Here is a 20,887-nt window from a genome sequence, read left to right as displayed (position 1 = left end):
CATACCGGGCTGTGCGCTCAGCGGCAGGCTGCTTGGGATTCACTCTCCTGCCTGTGCCTCGAACAAGTCTGCTTGTTCTTTAAAAAAATATCTTTTAAAAAAGCTGACTGACAAACCTAGCAAGGTTTTCTCTATCTTTATATATGCTTAAGTGGTCCACAACACAGTTTTCATTTTAAATGAATATACTAGAAGATAATCCCCCAAAATGTTAGTGGCAGCAGGAATCCAGGTGGTTTATAATCCTTGCCTGTTTTACATTGTCAATAATTAACACAGATGACTTTCAAAGAAACGGTATTTTTTAATAACTATGAGCTTTCTGCCAGAACATGCCCGCCCAAGCAGCAGAAAGGGCCAGTGGGCTGCCAGCCCCCACCCAAAAAGCTGCACATTAAGAAAGGGGAGTCTCAGGGGACAAAATTACAAGACATGAAAATCTTTATTTTTAAAAGAGAGAATGTATTTTTACACAAATCTACAACAGAGAATTCAAACGTAGAAAAAATAAACTATATCCAAGGGCACAGCGCCCTGCGTCCACGGCCATCTGCTCCCAGGGGAGGCCTGTTAACACCTTCGCGCTTCCTACCAAAATACGCGGCAAAGTGGGCTCCCCAACCCCGAGCCCCTGAGCGTGGACAGCCTGTCACCACCGGGATTCTTCATGGCACAGACAGCCTCCCTGCTGTCCACCTCCAGAGGATGGGCCGGGGAAACAGAAGCTGGTTTCCAGATGCCTGTGGCCACTGGAGGGGCCCAGAAGCCTGCTGAAGGCAGCCCCCCCCCCCCCCCAAGGACTCGGGGCCTCGGGAAAGGCAGGGTGGACGCAGCCCCATCCACAGTCCCAAGGCAGGCAGGGCATGCGCGACTCAGCCCCAGGTGCCGGTGGAGGGGGTGTGGACACGGCATGGGGTCCCCAGGCCTGGGCATCCCAGCACAACCCCGCTCTCCCCATGGCACAGAGGTTCCCATTCACACAGCAGGCCTGCCGGCTGCTGGCACGCCCCCCACCCCCTGCACCACCACCTTCCAGCAAGCCTGCAGGTCCCAGGTGGGCAGGGGGACTGCGGCCCCGCCTGAGCTTCACGCAGCCTGATGGGCCCCTGCAGCACTCAATGGGCCACGGCAGGGTGGCCTGCTCCTTTCCCTCCCACCCCGCTCATCCCAATGCTCCCAGCTCCCTTAGTTCCCACCTCCTGACCTACGGGGGGGGGGGCAAGTCCTTCCCACTGGAACCCTCAACTTCCTGCCACCTCGGACACTTTCTGTTCGAGGGCTGAGCACCGCCAGGGCGGCGGCAAGGCCCCTGCCCCGTGTTACAGCCCGTGACTGTGCATGTCAGGAACGCAGGGGGGACACAGGGAGCTACTAGCATGAGGCCAGGCTGTGGGCACCAGGACCACCGACTCCCACACACAAAGGGTTTGTACACGAAAATAACCTTACAGTGCTGTTTTCCAGAAAAGACTTTGAAACACACTGGGCACAACTACAGCAGGAACCAGTGGCCACAGATGGCGTCACTAGAGCATCTACTGAACAGACAAGGGGGCAGGCGGGACGTCCCCGGCGGCGGCTCACGGTGCTGGCACTGGGCACTAAGATACCAAAGGAGGCACAGAACACTTACGGGAAAAAAACACAACTCATGATAAATTGAACTTCACCCTTCTGTAATAAAAAATTAAAAATTTGTGTGGACTCCGTGTGAACACAATACAGACTAGAAACTTCCCCAGACAGTGTGAGAGGGATTGCCAGAACATCACCAGCGACTTCTAGAACTTTCTGGTGGTAGACACTCCCTCCACCACATCGTCCTCAGGGGCGGCTTAATCCAGGCCTCTCCCGACCCCCAGGCCCAGACTGAGGGGTGCCCTTCCAGACACTGTGCTCCCGCCGCCCGGCCACCGTCTTGACCGGCCCCCTGCGGCGACCACAGCGCCTAGCAGTCACTCTTCCAGAGCTTGATGGTCTTGTCGTTCTCCAGTGCGGCCGAGGCGATGATGTTCTCTGTCGGGTGGCAGGCTGTCGAGATCACGACGTCTGAAACAGAGACCGTAGCCAACGTCTGCCCCCTGGTGCAGAGACCTGCTTGGCTGTCCCAGGGTCACACTCCCACCACCCCCAGGGCCGCACCACAGACCCCCAACTCACAGCCCTGCACTGTGCCACCACATGGGGACACTGAGCAGGAGCACAGCTGGCAGGTGGCATTAACGCAGCGGCATCCACAAATGCCAGGGTCAGCCAGGGGGCAGCAGCACATGCTCACAGGCCAGCATAGGGCATTCGTGGAGCCCGGCCCAACACCTGGCACAGCGGGCCTCAAGGGTACAGAGGAGCGCCTGTCCCACTGTGTGAGCAACGTGCCCGATCCCACCATGCCCCACCCTGCTGCAGGGCCCGGGCATGCCCCACTTCCACCAGGAAGCCTCCCACCTCCAGCAGGGATATGAGGGCCCGTGAGCTGGCACCTGGGGCCACACCCCAGAACTTTCCCTCTTCCTGTGCGGCTTCAAAGGAGCTGAGTGTCCTGCCCACACAGCAGTGGGCAGGCCAGAAGCAACTGAAGCACAGGGCTGCTCCCTAGGTGCTGAGCCACGTGGGCAGGTTACGCATCACAGCTGACCCACAGGTCTAGGTCATGGCCCCAGTGGGTGGACGTGGCTTTAAGAGATGAAGGTAGAGCGCTCAGCAGATCTGAAGATCACTCTCCACCAAGTGTAGGCGGGGGGTGCAAGGCCTGCGGGAACCAGAGCCTCTAGACCAGAGCAGATGGCTCTGCCCCATGCACGGGCCACATCCACACAAGAAGCCACGGAACCTGCATGGACTTTGAAGCCAGGCAGCCAGGAAGACGGCTGTGGAGAGAAGTTAAAGCCGGATCCAGCCTTGGTCCGACAAGAGCTCGGACAAAGCCACCTGCCAACTGTCCCGAGACAAACGGCATCCCCCAGGCCACCAAAAGGCCAAGCAACAAGAGCAGCAGGCAGCACAACAATGCAACACCTTGTTTTTTATTTTCCCAGAAACCATCACTGTGTAAACGTGGGTGTGCAGCCAGCTAGATGCCTGTGCTCACCTGTGTGGCCCTGTAATTTCTGTACAATCTCCTTGGTCTGCAGGTTCCAGATGTATACCAAGTTGTCCTCTGAACCAGACACAATCCACTAGAACAGAAGACGGGTGAGAAAAACCCAGGTCAGAGCTGCTCGTGAGCAAGGGTCACCTTCCCCTCACATCCACACCCATTCCAGGGTGGCACTCACCCCCCAGCACCGCCCACGTCGGGGCCCTCTGGGAACTAAAGGTTTTCTCAAATTGTCACTCTCAGGGTCACGTCCTTGTCTGCCGAATGCCACCACCCACTAGAGTCACCTCCTACCTGGGCGAGCGCAGGAGTGGGGCCCCAGCCTGCGGGGGGGGGGGGGGGGGGGGGGGGGCGGGTGGCACGGAAGCACAGCCCCGGGGCAACAGAGCCCTCACACACCTGCCGCCATGCCCCAAAACCCCTGCCTTCAGGAGGAACAGGCCCGGGAGCAGACAGGAGAAGCCATCCGACCCAGAGTCACTGGAGCTTTGTTCCACGGGCACAGAAAGCGTCCGTAGGCATATACGCCAACCTAAGATGGGGTCACCTCTCTGGAGGGACAGCTGGGAGGGCGAGAAGCTCCCTCGCTGGGAAAAAACTTACCTTCCCGCCAGTGACTGAGAAATTGGCAAAAATGCAGTATTTCTCGTTCTTGTGGCCGGTGTATGTCTTCAGGCACTGCAAAGGTGGGAGTATCAGTACGTCCATCGGGTCCCAATGTCCCCGCACTCGGGACAGTTCTCGGCGTCCGGAGTGCAGGCATCTCACGGCCGACTAACCCATGCTCTGAGAGTGCTCTAAGCACCCACAGTACAGAGCCACACGGTTGAAGCTTACCGCGGCCCAGAGGTCTACAAAATCCAGAGTCTGAGGAACATGCACCAGGCCAACCCAGAGAAGAGCGCTCTTTAAGCCTCTGGTTTCAGACCCCGGCTCAGTTCTGCCCCCAGGGAAAGCTGCAGCCCAGCCCCCACGAGCCTGCCCCCAGCGCTCACCTTCCCTTTGCTGTAGTCCCAGAGCTTCAGTGTGCTGGAAGACAGAGAGGGGGGTGAGTCGCCTGCATTCCCAGGGGGTCCCTGCTGTCACTATATGGCCCCCCGCCAAGTGCTCATGGGTGGAGCACAGCCAGGGCCCAAGCCCACCACCCTCTGTAAGCGGCCAGCAGTGGGCACAGGAATGGATGGTGCTCTAAGGACACCGGAGGGCAGAGCGTGAGAACCCCACACATTTCTGCCACTCAACAGAGGCTGCTGGGTGCTCCCTGAATCATAAGTGGCTCACTCCTGCTACAAGACGGATGTGGGGAGGGTCCAGAAACACCCAGAACAGGTTTCAATGGCCACAAACAATCCCCTCTCCTCGCTGGACTGGAATTTGCTCTTCTGGAGAAGGGTGCTCATGAGGAGAGGCGCCAACCTCATGGCCCTCCGGCAACCTTGGGGCTCAAGCGCAGGCCCCCAGAGGGCTGCCCAAAGTGCACACAGGGCAGCCAGGTCTGGAAGGCCCGCCTGAAGGGGCAAAACCTGCTCCAAGTTTGCTGGGGTGAAATTCAGGCTGCTCAGAGGCCACCCGTCCCCCCACTCCTGCAGACGAGGGGTTGCCCAGGTCACACAGTCACCACAGAGAAACCCGGACCCCAAATCCTTCAGACCAGAGACGGAGCCCCCAGCAGAGGCAGGGCCCTCGCTGCCAGCACAACAGCTGCAACCTGGAACCCTAAACCCACCACGAGTATAGACATGTCTTATCTTTAGAATACTAGTAGGAGATGGATGTCCCTGGCCTGCCCCATGGGAGGTGGTGGCACTTACTTGTCCAAGGTTGCGGCCAGGATGTACTTGCCATTTGGAGAGAACTTCACAAAAGATACAGGAGGGTTGTCGTCATCTGCATGGGAAACGCAGAGACAGGCTGACGGGAGGAGCGCCAGGTCTGCGCCCGGGGGAGGACAGAAGAGTGCCCCCATCACCACACGGGGCCATCCGAGTGGGGACACTGCCACCGGTGCCCACACCACCACCTTCACCCGTCCCTGGTGCCGGTCACAACGGCCGGTTCTCCTCGATGTTTCTTGGGTCCCTGGCGGGGGCCTGACCGCCCCCTCTGCCACAAGGGCTTTAGGAGCTAAGGGTCTGTAGCAAATCAAAGTCGGGGTGCCTGGCCTTCTGCCAACATGGGGTTTGTAAGAGGACCCAGGATCAGCTTCCTCATGTGAAACAAAGTTTGCAAACGCCCCACTGGACTGAGAAAGCATTGCCATTGAGGAAAAAAGGACTCAGGTGAATTATCTCATGTTTCCTGCTGCCTGTAATCAGAGCAAAGATCTGTCAATTCCCTCTAGAAACAGTCCTGCTGGCATGATACCTGCATTCTTGCCTCTACACTCGGGTCTAAAAGCTCACCCCAGGTGGCCTGGAAATTCAGGTAAGAGCCACCACCGGGGCCGCCCAAGACAAGGCCAGCACTTGCAGCCATACGACAGCCCTGTGACCCTCACATCGGGAGGAGCGCGTTTCCCCCCAGGTGAGAAGGACGGAACTGGGGCTGTGAACCCTGGTGCTGGAACGGGGGAGGGCAGCACGCTGCATTACCACCTCGAGGGACCTGGCCACCACGCGCCGGGGGCCGCTGCTCCCTCCGACAGGTCCCAGACACTGCAAAGGCACATGAGAAGGCATGAGGCCACCAAGGGCCCTCCTTGGGGCACCGGGACCACACCAGGAAGGCAGGCCCCGTCATTCAGACAAGGCTGGGTAGTGCCGGCGTCTCTTACCTAAGCTCCAGGACCAAAGCGTCACTGAGTCCAAAAAGTTCTAACTCCCTAGACCTGACGGCAGAAGTGGGCTGCGGGCAAGGCTACGCATCGCCCTGACCTCCAGGTGGATGCTGCACCTGCTTGCTGCCAGCCTGGGTTCATTAACGAACCCCTCCAGGCCTGCTTCCCACCCCGCTGTGAGGACTACGTGTGTTAGCATCAACGAAGCTCTACACACAGCAAGCGCCCGGCGGCTTCAGCAGTGTGAACGATGGCACTGTCCCCAGGCCTCCTGGGGCAGGTACTGTGGACACAGTGTGATGTCACACCATCAAAAGGGCAGCCACATGAAGCAAAAACCGCACAAAGGCCACCATCATGGGCTGAACTGTGTCCCTCCCAAACTTCGCATGTTGAAGTCCTAACCTCAGGACCTCAGACGGTAGGGCCTTGCGAGGGATGACTCGGTTAAAATGTGGGTGGTACAGGGGACCCTAATCCGATCTGACCAGCATCTGTACAAGAGAAAAAGAACCAGACACCAGAGGTGTGTACACAGGAGAACCACAACGTGAGACATGGCAGGAAGGTCGAGGAGAGGCCGCAGGAGAAACCAGGCCTGCCCAAGGCTGGATCTCGGATTCCAGCGTCCAGGATGTGGTGATAAATCTGTTAAGACGCCCAACCTGGGGTGCTTTGCTATGGAGACCCCAGGTGACCCCAACTGATGCGTAAAGCCACATGCATTCCCCTGACAGCCCAGAAAAGGGTGCAGAGCTTCGGAGGCGGAACCTCCCAGGCAGGTGGTCACAGAGTTAGCACGGAAGTGGCCCTCTCCCAGCCCACCACCCAATTCCTGCCCCGCAGCAAGAACTCTACCACCTGCCCTACCTCACACTTGAACCTGAAACTGCAGGGAGCTTCCAGGCTGACCCGAGGTGATGTATGCTCTCAAAGCCCTCCCGGGGCTGCCTCCCCATCACCCTCAGGGGTTCAGGGCTCTGCAGGGGCCCACCACCCATCCTCTGGCCACACATTCACCTGCTGGCGGCATTGCCTATCTTTCCACTACCGACCACAGCAGTCTGCAGAGACCCCAGTGCCCTTCCCCCAAACTCATCCATGACACCCCCAACAGGCGGGACGCACTTCAGGGTCAGGCTTCTATCACATCTGCTCAAGGAAGGATCCACCAAGGGTCTGCCACGTACAGGCAGAGGGTGGAGGGGCTCACGGGGCTTTTGGAGGACACAGCCAGGCAGTCCCGAGCAAGGGCCAATGCAGACACCGTGGGGCCCAGCCTGGAGGGGACGTCACGGTGCCGGAGGTCATCAGGAAGGAGCTGGAATGGGTCAGTAAGGAAGGAGGAGCCCTCCCAGGGGAGCAGATCCAGGCCAGAGAGAAGAGGCTTCCCCAACATCCGGTAAGACAGAGGACGGGAACAGCACCACGCAGCGGAGAGGAGCACCCAGCCGGGAAACTGCGGCACTCACCAATCAGCGTCTTCAAGCACTGGCCCGAGGCAGTGTCCCAGATCCGGCTGCAACGGAAAAACAGCAGCAAGTTTTTACAAAGCGAGTCAGGATGACCAGCTCGATGCGTTCTGGCTCCTGAGCAAACATGGATGTTGAGACTAACGCATGATTAGTCCTATCTCAGTTTTTCTCACTGCTCCACTTCAACTCCCCTGACGCCTGGGGCCACAACAGGCACCTGAGCACAGCACACTGGCCACGGTCACACGGACCCAGTGCCTTCCTGTCCCCACCACAGGCGCACAGTCGCCAGGACAGGGGTGACAAAGGCCATGTCTAGGGCCCCAGGAGCCCCACCTGTTTCTTGGCACACACATTCCAAGCACGTGGTTGCTCGGAGTTTGTTTTCCACCAAAAGAGCATCATATGAGATTTTCTGGATGTCCCTCTGGTGCAGGAGCCAGAGAACACACTGGAAGAGCTGCTGGCCCAGAATGGACGCGCCAGCTCCAGCGTCTGACTCCCGCCCATGTGAATACGACTTTGGCAGCCAACATGCTTGTTAGCACCTGCCCCTCCAAGCATGGGTGCCCAGCAGTGGGGCACTGGGTCACAGGGTGACACTCTCTGTTCCTCGTGTCCTCTGCCCCCTTCCCACCCCTCTGGTGTTCGCCCTGGCCCGGGACAGTCTTCCACATCACTGGCCGCAGGGCCGCTTCCGTGCTAACTCTGTGACTGCTGGGAGTTAGAGCCACCACCTCTCCGCCCTGTCTGCCCCACCCAACCCCCTCCCCTGGGAGCGACGCCCCCAACTCGGTCCAGGCAACAGCACCCCCCCCCCCCCCCCCCCCCCCCCCGCCACCAACTGCCTGCTGGTTCTCTTTACTCTCCCGGCACCAGCTCATCTATGCTCTCTCCAGAGCCCTCTTCATCTCGCTGAGGAAAGGCCATGGGGGCCACTACGTGGAACTGCCTGGTCTGCCAGCTGAGGGGGACGGGTTCCCACCAGGGGACGTGCACCGCCCCATCCCAACCCCCTGGCTCGCTGTTCCCTGTCCCTTTAGTCACACTCCGTTCATTTCCTCCCCGCGGTCCTCCCCTGCCGTTAGATGTACTTCCCCGCCATCCATCCTCTGCTCCCACACATCTGCTAACTGCCAACTCCCAGCACCCAGAAAGGTCTGTTTCCAGACCTTCACCTCCCCAAAGAGTCGCTTTTATAAGCGGCAGGGCCTGGCAGTTCAGAGTCAGGGTGCTGGAGCCTGCCATGTGCTGCAGATCCTGGGGGGACAACGAGGGGTGTTCAGCCTGCCTCCCCCCCACCCCCCCAGGGGGGGACAGCAAGGCTGAGGATGGGGCCTCTGTGGGGCTAGAGTCTGCGCTGGTCAGGGGCCATGTTTGTGGCTCCAAACCCTCAACAAACAAGCAGCTCATCTACGAAGAGATAAGGCTCTCTCCTGCCTTCACACAGCTCACTGTACTTTTCTTACTCATTAACCAGAAAATCCAAACACCGCTGGGTAAGAGGCAGATGGCTTGCTTTGCTCCTGATTTAACTAGAAACGGTTTTAGTGCGTTACCACATATCGTAAATGCTAGGAAGCTTCCAGAACAGTCTGCCACACAGCCCTCCTCTGCTGGAGTCTCTGTCAGGGGGTGGTTGCAGGATCCTAGCAGGTGCCTGCCTGGCCTCTACCCAGGACACATCACGAAGGTTTGCCTTTAATGTGTTGACACGATTAATCAGATAACAGACTTCCCGACATTGATTATGCTATTACAGCCCTTTCATTATTCAAAAACCCCACATGGTCGTGGACTACTATTTTCTGAGGCACTGCTGGACTCGGCTAATAAACAGTTCCTTTGGAATTCTGACATTGATGTCATGGATTTCTTTCAGGACTGGCTACGGAGCATGGGGAGAGAGCCATGCTAGCCCCAGCAGGTGTAACCAAACAGCTCCCCAACCTGGGAAGTCTGGGATCCAGCCCAGCACCGGGGGGGGGGGGGGGGGGCCACAACCGTGGGCAGACCTTCCTTGGCCAGCCCAGCAAACGGGAGCTCCCCAAAGGTGACCCAGTACCCCCTTCCCTCCCCCCCAGAGCCTGCTGCCTTCCTCTCACCCACCTTAACTACTGCACTGGCCTCAGTAAGTACCCAGCGTTTCAACTTTCCTGTTGCTTCTCCTCCTTCTCTAGGGAGCTTTCAGAGCCCATCCATGTGTATCCCGGAGACTGCTCTGGGCTGGAGGGACACAATGTTCACTGCACATGCAGCAAATACGCAGCTGCGGTGTTGCTCGGGCCCACAAGGCCACAGACGCTCTCCCGTGATGTCTAAAGTGACCCATCCAGCCTCACTGTCCTCATGGCCTGAGGCCCCGGGGCACTCCAGGGGCCATGTACACAGGCCTCTCTGCCAGCTGTGTGCGGCGGGCCCCGCGGGTGCCTCCTTGAGGACGCTTTGTCAGTCCCCCTGACACCGACGCCGTCCACCCACCCTTTGGTTTCAAACCTCTACTACCACACAGTTGTAAGCATTTCTTGAAAACAAGAGTCAGAAGGGTTTCTCATGCAACCCCGACAGCCTACATGAGTGTGTCTGGCCACCACCATGACACCCAGTGCAGCACGTCTCAGTCCTTCGTATCAGTCCTTCCATGGCGTTTTCACTGTAGGATTTATGTTGCCCCATTTTCCTCTTTCTTATTTCCTTTTCACTAAATATAGACTAATTCCTAGCCATGCTTTTGTTCTCCCTTCTCATTGGGAAGCTCTTCTTGGGTCCCCACACAGCTGGCGGCCCCTGCCCTGCACACCCAGCCTGGCTCCCACCACATGCTCCCGCCACGATGTCTGCTGCCTCAGACTTACAACACTTACTTCCACGCTTTCCCTCATGCCTCTCGAAGAATCCTCGACACTTAGGTTACGAGCTCAAAGCTGTATAAACATTATTCATTCAGGCTAAACTGGACATTCCACAGGAAACCACATTCCCCCTCCCACCTCTTTGGTGGGATTTCCGCTCCACGTCCTGCACAGAACGGGAGGCTGGCTGGTCCCGGGTCCACCCAGCAGCTTGTCTAGAGCACACTTCAGCACCCACAAGGAGGGAAGCCCAGAGCCAGAGCAGGAGCACCCCCTCCAGCCCTGCAGTCCGCCCCACGGCAGGGGCTGTGCTGTGTGTCTGTCCATCAGCCACAGCCCACGACAGCAGAAGCTCCTCATGGGGACAGACCTCTGCCTGCCTCGCTTCCACTGCAGTCCCCCAGAGGCCACAACAGTGCCTTTTAATAAATGTGTGCTGAGGAAATGAAGTGAGTTTCTTCACTTACCAGAGACCATCATAGCTACTTGACACTATCAAGGATCCATCCCGATTAAAATGTACCTGAAAACAGAGTGGAGGGAAAAAAGACACTTACTTCCAAGTGGTCAATACAGACTGCGTGCTCCCCAAGCGGCCCTCCTACTGACGAGTGCCCTCGACAAAAGCACGCTGTCCTGCTGAGCACTGAGCAAGCAGCAGAGCCACCACTTGCTTCGAATTCTACTAATTTCCCGCAGCTGCCAAAAGACGCTTCAGCGGCATGGATGAAGTGGTTTTCACCAGGCATCTCCAGCAACAGCCCATTTCACAATGGATGTCTGAACTCAGAAGGAAAACCAACCCCAAACACATCTCAAGCAGCTAAATCGCTTACTACAAAACTATCTTTGAAAAGAAACAAATGCAACCAAGGCGACCAAGCCCCAGGGACAGGAGGCTGGGCCTCGAGAACCCGTGCACGCACGAGCATCCACTCCTGTCATGGAGGCAGCCTGACCAGGGCAACTGGGCTGCAAACCACCTCCCCAGACCTCACACTGAAGAAAAACCAGGAGAGAAGTCCCCACTTGTTGGGTTACCACCCGAGAAATGCACTCCATGTGCCTCCTGCCCACTGCAAGGACCAGAGATCCCAGGCCCCAGGATGCTCAAGCCAACCCAACATCCCAGCCCCTCCAAACACTCTGCCTCGGGACGGGTGTGATTCCGTGTGTGCTGGTCCTGGGGCCCCACTGGCCTCTGCTCCCCACACCTTTGGTCACCCGAGTGCCCAGGCCCCAGACCCGCCAAGGCCACACACGCCTCCGCACCTGACAAGCCCCAGTCTCACCACTGAGCCATCTCTGTGTTTCTTTCCTGCTTTCCCAGTAGAATCCCCAGGGGAGTAAAGGAGCCACGATGTCAAGAGATGGATCCATCACCAACTTCTACCATTTTTGAGTCCTGAGCAGACTTTATCCAGAATAAGCCTTCTTACAGCAAATAGCACCTTTCTGAGACTGTCTCACTCCCCGCGACACATTTTCCACATGAGACCAAGCCACACAGAGAGGTGGGGGTATTGACCTCCACCCTGGCGCCACTGCCCCACTAGCCCTGTCTCTCTGGTCATGGGGCTGCCCGTGTGGCCACGCCCTGCCGGCAGCATGCAGCCGTAACAGCCAAGCTGTCCCCACACACTGCCGGATGCCTCTGGGAGCAAAGCCACGCGCCCAGGAGCCCCAGAGAGCTCGTAACACTCAGTGCCGGGCCCAGAGTCACACCGCTGACACATTCTTAGTGGATGCAGGCGTCGTTGGGCCAGGGGACAGAGAAGCTGCGGTCTAGATTCTCAGGGCCCCCGCCTAACCAGTAGACGATTTTACCTTCTCACGTAGCTGCAGCAGGAAGTTAACGGGAGGGATGAACTTGGGTTTATTTAACCTAAAGTCTCTAAGGTACCTACCACCCCAACACGTGACCGGTGCTGAAGTCACCCATGAGGCACATCACGTTCCTTTCCGCTGCACCAAACCTTCAAAGGCCGAGAGCACATGGCACACCTCATGCTCATAGCGTATCTCCATCTAGGCTTGCAGCACTTCAAGGGCCACAGTGCCACACATGGATGGTGGCCTCTCTGTCTCCACTAGGGCCAAGAGACACTTGAGAAGCTTTTCAGTTGTCCTTCTATCCCCACGGTGGTTTTGGCAGTATGGGCTTGTGGGCCAGCTACTTAACCATGACCACCCATTCGTGAGCCCCAAGATAATGGTCTTTTTAACTCACTGCAATCTGTCCCACCATGTTCATCCCTTTCTTTGGATTTGAAAAATACTCCATCGAGGCCCATTATACCAGACACTAAGGAGTAGACACAGGTCTCCAAAAGCTACGATGCCAACCTCATGCTTTGCCTTGTTCCCAACCATATCCAGACATCCCCACTGGTAAATGCAGTGTGATTCTCCCATCCCACCCATGCTCAGGTCCAAAAGGCAACACAGCCACCCTGCACACATCCCTGTACTCCAAAGACACGAGAAAGGCAACAAATCAGAATGCAACAGGGACGCCAAATCCACACTCAAGTGACAGTCACTCAATGCTCTCTGTGGAAGGGACACCTGGCAGACAGGTGAGGTCCTGCAAAGCAGGAAGATACAAGGAAAATCCACAGGCCAAGCGGTGGCAGCAACAGGCTCGGGATGAGACAGATAGGAGGTCCATTTCAGAGAGGAAGCTGATGCAGGAGTCCGGGCGAGAGAGGATGAGGCCAGACTCAGGAAGGAGGAAGCAAGGGATGGGGCAGCCAGCAGAGTTGGTGCCGGGGGGGCTTCTCGCTCCCAGATGGATCTACTTGGGAAACTAAGTGAACCTCTTTCACACGATGATGACCTCCTAAAGCTCACCGCAGAAACACATGGTGGGTAAAGTGGCCCAACGAAGATGCTCATCGCACTCCTCCATGAGAAATGCAAGCTACAAACAAGCACCTGCTGGGGCCCCAGCACAGAGTGCCCACTGCCCATGGGGGTCTATGGACACCACAGATGCCCGAGAAACCCTCCTACAGGGATGCACAATAGCTGTGGTCACCCTCACCACTTACAGGACAGATGGTGGGAGATAGCACATATTTAAAATACCAGAATACCCGTGGCGGCCCCCCCCCCCCTCCGCCGCTACCAGCAGGGGTCCTGGAGGGCTCAGGAGAGTGACTTTCTCTTCACTGCATCCATCCGTTTGTCTTTTTTAAAAAATGAGTACGTTTCACTTCCGCAGAAAACAAAGACTCTATAAACCCTACCACTTAGACTGAGGGTCCCACCCACAGCCCCTGCATCACCTCGCACTGCTGGGACTCCTGGCCTTCATTCAGCTTGCATCCTGGGTCCTGCCCACATTCACCACCATGCCCATCTCAAAGTCAGCTCTCCTGGGACTGGGGGTCCACAGCAGAGGGCAGAGCGCCAGGTGGGCCAGGCCCCCTCTCCACAGCACACTGCCTTCCTCAGGGCCCCCAAGGATGAGCCCCATCCACACTGGCCGGGACTCTGGGCAGCGAGGGCCCCTCAAGTCCACTGTGACAACATGTAATACATGTCCTCCATGTATCTGGGCTCTGCGAATGGTCTCAGCTGGGCAAAAAAGCCCTTTATTGCCTGAAAATACTTAAAATCACTCACCTACACGATTTCAGAAAGTGAAAAGGACCATCTGCTCAGTAAAAATAAGCACAATGTTTACACGATTCCTTCCCCTTTCCAAAAAAAGGCAAACTTGGCTAAGAAGCAAGTCTAGGCTCTGCTGACAAAGAAAAAAATCTCTCGGCCACTTTCAAATGGAGGGTTTGTATTACAGCAGATACTTCAACTACGTACCTCATCTTGCACACTGCTAGCGTGTGCACACGGCAGACACAGCACACACAGGGTGCTCGTGGGGCTCCAGCCCCCCCACCCCAGCCCTTACCCTCGGCTAGCTCACCCCAGCTCATTCCACCACCACCCCAGGATCAAAGCCAACACGACTCCAAATTCACTTCTCTGTGGCCACACTTCCCAACACACAGCCCCTCTTCCAGGCCTGGCTGCCCTACCTGTCCCGCAGGATTTGGTTCAGGGACCAAACCCCTCGCCCGCCTCTCCTTTCACGGGCCCACGATAGGGAGAACTCTCTCGGGGACCCCAGTGCCCCCTCTCTGGCCATCACCCTGTCCTGCCATGTGGTGTCCAGAGCTCAGCGGGACTTACAGCTGAGACCGGGTCCGAGTGTGCAGGCAAAGTCTTGAGGCACTTCCCTGTTTTCACATCCCATATCCTCACGCTTTCGTCAAACTGAAAACAAAGGAAGAGGTTAAGGCCACTCCACAGGGAGGTGGGAGAGGACAGGTCTTCTGGAACCCAAGGCCTGCCACCACGGCCCCCCCATCCCCCAGCAGAGAAGACTCAGGCTCAACTCCTAAGTCTCTGGCTACAAAGTACCGCACCCCCACACCCCCTACAACACCCCAGGGGAAGGGGGGGTTAGACTTACAGAGCCCGAGACAATGAGGTTGGATTGGGGATTGAAGTTACAGCAGAAGACGTAGTTACTGTGCCCCTTCAGGGTTTTCAGACACTTTCCCTAAAACCAAGTATCGCCAGACTGTTACTCCTAGTGGTTATTTCAAAGCTGAGCCCACAGCGGCCCAATGGCACATACCCCACAGAGCAGGGCCACCCCATGACCCAGGGTCCCCAGACCCCCCTCGGACTCCCGCCCTGCCCCTTGTCCACGCACACAAGCTCTGCCGGGGCGGGGGTTGGGCAGAGCAGCTCACCGAGCTCACATCCCAGATCTTTAGGGTTTTATCATCTGAAGCAGAAACGAGGAGGTTGGAATCTGATGACCAGGCCACATCTGATATCCCCTGGGGAGCAAAGACACAGGGTCACCGCCTTGACAGGACAAAATACAGTTAACCAGCGAAGGTCAGAACATCCATCCAAAGATAAATAAGCACCTCACTCCACTACCCAAACCCTCTAGCTACTGCTGACCACACAGACGAAACACCGCACAGTCCCCAAAGGAGAGTGTGTTCTCTTGCAGTCAGGCAGAAACTTGTCTGGGAAGGTCAGAAGTACTTGCTTAAAAGACAAAAGGCAAAAAAAAAAAAAAAAAAAAAAAAAAAAGACAAAAAGCAACTATCCAAAAAAACTCCGGGGGAAAGCTTAGACCTTAACCTGCTGAGCTCTGGGGATGGGCCCCACCCACCAGTGGGGCTAAGGCGGCCAGTGGGCAACCTCCACGTGCAGGGATGAACCTACCAGCTTGTGACCAGATATGGTTTTCTCAAACTTTCCGTCATATGCTCCCCAAATTTTAATGAGCTTATCAGCAGCTGAAAAAAAGACAAAATAAGTGTGATGGTACAGTCACCCCAAGGGCAAAATCCGGGCTGCCCACAACAGGAGCCCTGGAAACAGTGCAAATCCCATGGAAAGAAGTAGCCGGCACTGGAGTACCCTTCCCCTCTCCCCTGGACACATCACCTCAGAGTGTTACGTAAAGGGCTCCAGCCCCTGCGACACCCCAGTGGCAGCATCAGAAAGCAATCCCTCCCCCTGCTCCGGGCTTCTGGTGGCAGCACAGACTACTTTTGACAGGAGCGGAGGCCCTGGTGATACGTACATGAACTTGCCAGCCACTCTCCATTTGGGCTGAATTTCACGGAGGACACGGCTTTTGTGTGGCCAGCCAGGGTGAATTTTAGAGCGTAGTTTGGTTTAACAGGGGTAGGCTGTTGAAGAGAGAATACTAGTCATCAAACCGTTAACCACCGCCTTGCTTCAAACCCAGAACCACCTTCTAAGTTCCAAATCCTGCTAGAACTCTCTGGAAGTCCTTTCCAACTGGTCGTGTTTAAATCTGGGCTATTTCCCCTCGGCAGCCCTGCTTCTCCTGCAGCCCCCACCTCCGTGCCCAGCTCTTCCAGGACAGCTCAACACAGAGGCCCCTCAAGGCCTGACCCCACCCCAACGTCCGACACGCATCACCAAGTCCGGCAAGCACAGCCTCCCTCAAAGCAAACCTGAAGGCTGTAGCCTTGCTCAAAGGCCTGTATGTGCCGCCTGGTGTCCAGCAAAGGGGTCTGCAAACCTGCCTGGCCACCAGAACTGTGGGCCAGGGAGGATGCTGTATGAGAGGCTTTCTGGGTGCTACAGAGATCTTACGATCAGGAACAAGGATCTATGTTGTGATAAAGCCCCTTCTCCGGGGGACAGGTCTGGGGATCCTCAGCATGGTAAACAAGCACTGATTAGGTCTGTGGCCCATAAATAAAAACACAGTGTCTAACTGGAGAGGGAGAACAGACTCGGAAGAAGCATCTCCGAAGAGTGCTCGGCCTAGGCCCCCCTGGCAGTTCCCCTCAAGCCCTCAGGGACATGCCTTGCTCTGCGTAGCCGAGGAGGAAGGGGTGGGCTGTGCTCTGGCGGCCTCCGTCTCTGGCTTCTTCTCCTCCGTTGCCATGGCTCTGAAGCCCACCAGGCAGGCAGAAGCGGGTAGAGTTCACAGCTCCAAGCGAAGACTCACAGTGCAAAGAGCTGTCTGCTAATCGAAACCTACAGTGGAGGACTGAGGCCAATAAACAAACCATATTTTAAAAATTAATTCCCAGCAAAAAGGGTGAAAAACCTTCACCCACCTTGCTGGGCCCTGAGCAGACACACTATTCCAAAATGAGGAACCTATCTATGGAGTTAAGTCTGCACTAAATACTCTTCAGATGCTAAGACAGGCTGCCCAGGCCCCTTTTGTCCATGTAATCCAAGGCCCCACCTTCAAGGGTGCTCCCTACTGTTATCCTCCTGGAATGCAGCTCAGGCCAGGCAAACAAAATGCAATTTTCTTCAAAGAGCCCTTGAAACGTAACAAAAAAAAAAAAAGAAAAAAAAAACAACCCTAAACCAACCCAAATTACAGGAGACTGAGCTTCAGGGTGTAGAAATTTGGGAACTCGTCCAAATCCTCACAAGTGATGCAACAGTGCTTAACTACCACGTTTGAAAATATACAAGAGCAGACACCCCCCCCCCGCCCCACAGTGGTCTGCATCTCCCAGGGGGCTTCCCTGTCGTCTGGTGTAGACACAAGGCCGCCTCCAGAACCCTGGCAGCTCAAAAGGCGCTCTGTCCCTTGTGAGGCGACTACAAGACACAGCTGAGAAGTGCAAACCAGAGCCAGCCCTGCCTGCTGCTGAAGCCTGAAGTGTACACAGATCGGCTGCAAGCAAGCTCTCGCTGCAGGAGGGGAAAGACCGCAGCTCAATTAGGTTTCAGCGTGACAATGGAGCTACCCAAGCTGTACAGCAAGCGACTCATTTGCTCTAGCCCAGGAACAGATTCCAGATCCTAGATGCGTCTCCTAGAAGCACACCTGGTGACTCTGAAATGGGGGAACCACCATGGTGTTCTTGCAGACATCACTGGTCATCCAATTCCTGGAAGCTTGCACCACTGTTAATCTAATGGTTTACACGGTGTAAAATTCTAGCTTGGCACTTAAAACTGAAAGCTTGCACGACTCCTTGTCACACCAAGGCAAAATGGAAGCCATCAAAAAAAGACCACGTCTTAAAGTCTTTATCCAAAAGGGAAATTACAATGCAACATACTCGTGCAGAGCACAGATGTGGTCCCACTGGCCACCTGTATATAGCAAGGACTTGGGCTTATGCCCAAGGATGGATCCTGCTGCACCCAAAGGCCAAGTCCTGGAGCAAGTCACATAATCACGCCCAGATACAAAAATGCTGGCACCAAGCTGGTGCTCAGCAAATACTAGCTGGTTTGTGAGTAAATTTAGTGCAACCCGGTCATGCCAATTAATCCGAGTGCTGCCTTGCCCTAGGTGGATGGACAAGTGGGGGGTGGGGGGAAGCTATGGAAGACAGCTGGGAAGACTGACTCACAAAACCTAATATCTGAAGAAGGTATCAGCAAGAGCTAGGAGAGGTGTGGGGGAGAAGCAGCAGTGGGAACAGAAGAGACTTCCTCTGGGGGTGACCTGGGGAGCTCAGGGAATCCAGAGCTGCTCCTTTTTTTTTTTTTTTTTTTTTTATTTATGATAGGCACACAGTGAGAGAGAGAGAGAGGCAGAGACATAGGCAGAGGGAGAAGCAGGCTCCATGCACCGGGAGCCCGACGTGGGATTCGATCCCGGGTCTCCAGGATCGCGCCCTGGGCCAAAGACAGGCGCCAAACCGCTGTGCCACCCAGGGATCCCAAGAGCTGCTCCTTTTAACATAAAAATTGAGACCCACCGGGAGGTGGAGTGTGACTCCCAGCAAACTACCTGCCCTCAAGGTGAGGACTAGGGAATACAACAGCTAATCTCACAGAAAAGGTGTGCAACCGTGCAACCCCTCCCAGCTCAATCAAATCCAAACTGCCAATCTCTTGGGCTAGCAAAACATTAATGTGCAATTTCTTGACTCAATGCCCCCAGTCTCCATTCAAGAGGAGGGAAAGCCTTGCATTTTCCGAGACACTCAGGGAAAGAAAGCAACGGGGCAGCTGCTTAGGGACCGGCTCTTCAGGGAGTCCAAGAAGGGGCAAGCCTCCAGAGCACATGCCACCTGACCCCTCCGGGCCCTCACAGGTCTTTCGCCCAGGTGAGCCTGACCATCCCAAACCGGGGTGCTCCCCTGCACTGCTTGTAAAATGCAGATCCCCGGACTCCACCGAGGCTGGCCCACGGGCGAGGTAACCTGATGACCCGCAGGTGGCCAGACCAAGGGGGGCGGGGTATGCCGCTCTCCCCACCTGTTCGTTCTGCGCGGAGCTTCCAGCCTAGCTTACCTATCTGCCTTCTAGGAGGGGGCCGGGCCGACCTCAGAGGCAGCGTCTGGCACAGCACCTGCCAGTGCTGAAGCGCCGGGTAAAGGACCTGGGTGGGCAGAAACCGGAGTGAGAAGGCTAGCAGGGAGTCTGCCGTCACCCAAAATGGCTGTGGCACAGCACACTGGAGTGGCGCGAGGCGCTGCGGAGCCGGGGTCCCTGGCTGCCGAGGGCGAGCCGCACCTGGGCCCGGCCGCCTGGGCTGGGGGTCAGCAGCAGGGCGCAGCGGGGGGCGACTCCGCAGAAGAGGGGGCCGCGGGTCTGCGCGCCCGGCCAGGACCCGCCGCTGGGTCTGGGGTCTTTCTTCGGAGGAGCAGCGGAGAGCTCGGGGCGACGCGCGCTGGCTGCAGCAGGAGGTCCCAGGCCCGGCCTGCGGGCTGTCACCTGGCCGCCGGGGGGGCCGCAGCACGGTCGCGGGGTACGTTCGGGGCGGGGGCGGGGGCTGGGCCCCGAGAGGCGGAGGGGTCGCGGCCGGGGGCCGGGGCGGGCGAGGGCCGCGGGGTGGGCGCCCGGAAGGGAGGCGGCGGGGGCGCGGGGCGCCGGCACGGGGAGGGCCCGGCGGGGTGGGCCGGGCCCCGGGACCTGGGACCCGGGACCTGGGCCGGGCCCGCCGGAACACGTGCGGCGGCGGGGCGGGCCGGGGGGCAGCCGGCGTCGGCCCCGCCCGCACCCCGTGTGCGGTCTCTGGCCCGGCGGGCCCCGCTTACCTGCCGGCCGCGGCAGCGGGGCGGGCGCTCGGGGCGTCGCGTCGCCGCCGCCTGGGCGGGAGCCGGGCCGAGCTGGACGAGGCGGCGCGGCGGGGGGGGGGGGGGGGGGGGGGGAGTGCGCGTGCGCGTGTGCGAGGGGCGGGGCGGCGGCGGGGCGGGGCGAGTGCACAAAGCCGGCCTCTCGGAGGGGCACTACGGGGAGCGGCGAGGGGCATAAGGCCTGGGGCAGGCCCAACGCCTTAAAGGGACGGCGCGCAAAGGGGCAACCTCAAAGTTGGCTGGTGCAGGTCCTTCTTGTGCACTTTCTAAAAACGGAAGTATGATGAGACCTCCAGGAAAGTGCCAGTGTGCCCCTCGAAAGTTCACCTCCTGAACGCGGCCTGCAGCGGCGCCTCCAGGAAGCAGCAGGGCTCGCCCGCGGGCGTCCAGGGGAGGCAGGGCCCAGGGTTCGCGGGAGACCCTCCCCCGGGGATCGCTGCCCCTCTTCGCCGTGGCGCGCCGCTGACCGCCGCAGCCCAAGTGTGCACCGCAGCCGGCCGGCGCTGGTGTCCCCGCGCATGCCCGCCGCGCCCCCCGGAAGCTAGGACCGGAGCCCGCAAGGTTGAGGGTGCCCGCTCCCCTGCGCCTCGCCCCCCCCACCCCCAGCTCTCCTGCGCGGCCTGCGGGCCACCGGCAGGGAGCCCCGGCCAGGGACAGTGCTGGCAGTCACCAGGTGCAGGCCGCTCTGCTGTCTGCAAGGGGGGCTCCAGGACAGTTTGTCATGGCCGGGTACACACGAGGAAGGGGAACCCCAGAGGGGAGGGCTCGTGCCAACGGAGAGCCTGCAGCCCGCCTTCTGGCCCCAAGTCCTGTGTGTTCTCATCCCGTGGGGGGGGGGGGGGGGGACACACGACAAAGACACGTGGGCCTTACAGACCTGGAGGCAGTCTTCAGCTCCCAGGCCCCAACCCCCATCCCAGGCAGCATCACCTGCAGTCTTATTTCCCAATTAAGGACGGAAACACCAAATATGTGGCAGGAACCTGTGCTAACAAGAGGACATCATTTAAAAAGGAAATGCCCAGGGAACAAGGTGTGTGGTTGTCCAGGACACAAGCTGAGACAGGCTGCTGGTCTGCAGGCCACTCCCAAGGAGCATCGTGTGGCGCCAA

At 57.8% G+C, this 20,887-nt stretch overlaps 1 protein-coding gene across 2 annotated transcripts; it reads right to left on the bottom strand.

Annotated features, from left to right (window-relative positions):
- Window positions 1–423: 423 nt before the first annotated feature.
- On the bottom strand, window positions 424–19,869 carry WDR5 (WD repeat domain 5). 2 transcript variants are annotated; one of them, XM_072748232.1, is made up of 15 exons: window positions 19,737–19,869; window positions 18,991–19,078; window positions 16,580–16,765; window positions 15,821–15,929; window positions 15,457–15,530; window positions 14,967–15,056; window positions 14,681–14,770; window positions 14,398–14,481; window positions 10,668–10,723; window positions 7,346–7,392; window positions 4,909–4,984; window positions 4,093–4,126; window positions 3,701–3,775; window positions 3,089–3,176; window positions 424–2,049 (listed from the first exon to the last, which is right to left on the bottom strand). In XM_072748232.1, exons 3-15 carry the CDS (start codon window positions 16,658–16,660, stop codon window positions 1,949–1,951), a joined length of 1,005 nt encoding a protein of 334 aa, XP_072604333.1. In that variant the 5' UTR covers window positions 16,661–16,765; window positions 18,991–19,078; window positions 19,737–19,869; the 3' UTR covers window positions 424–1,948. The 2 variants fall into 2 exon arrangements, with proteins under 2 accessions (XP_072604333.1, XP_025875620.1); XM_026019835.2 differs by lacking the exon at window positions 19,737–19,869 and adding an exon at window positions 19,213–19,456.
- Between the last annotated feature and the right edge of the window lie 1,018 nt (window positions 19,870–20,887).

This window comes from Vulpes vulpes, chromosome 2 (genome assembly GCF_048418805.1).
Source record: "Vulpes vulpes isolate BD-2025 chromosome 2, VulVul3, whole genome shotgun sequence".
In the NCBI taxonomy this organism is placed as follows: domain Eukaryota; kingdom Metazoa; phylum Chordata; class Mammalia; order Carnivora; family Canidae; genus Vulpes; species Vulpes vulpes.
The sequence above is the reverse complement of the archived record's forward strand: the minus strand, read 5'-3'. Positions and strand labels throughout refer to the sequence as shown.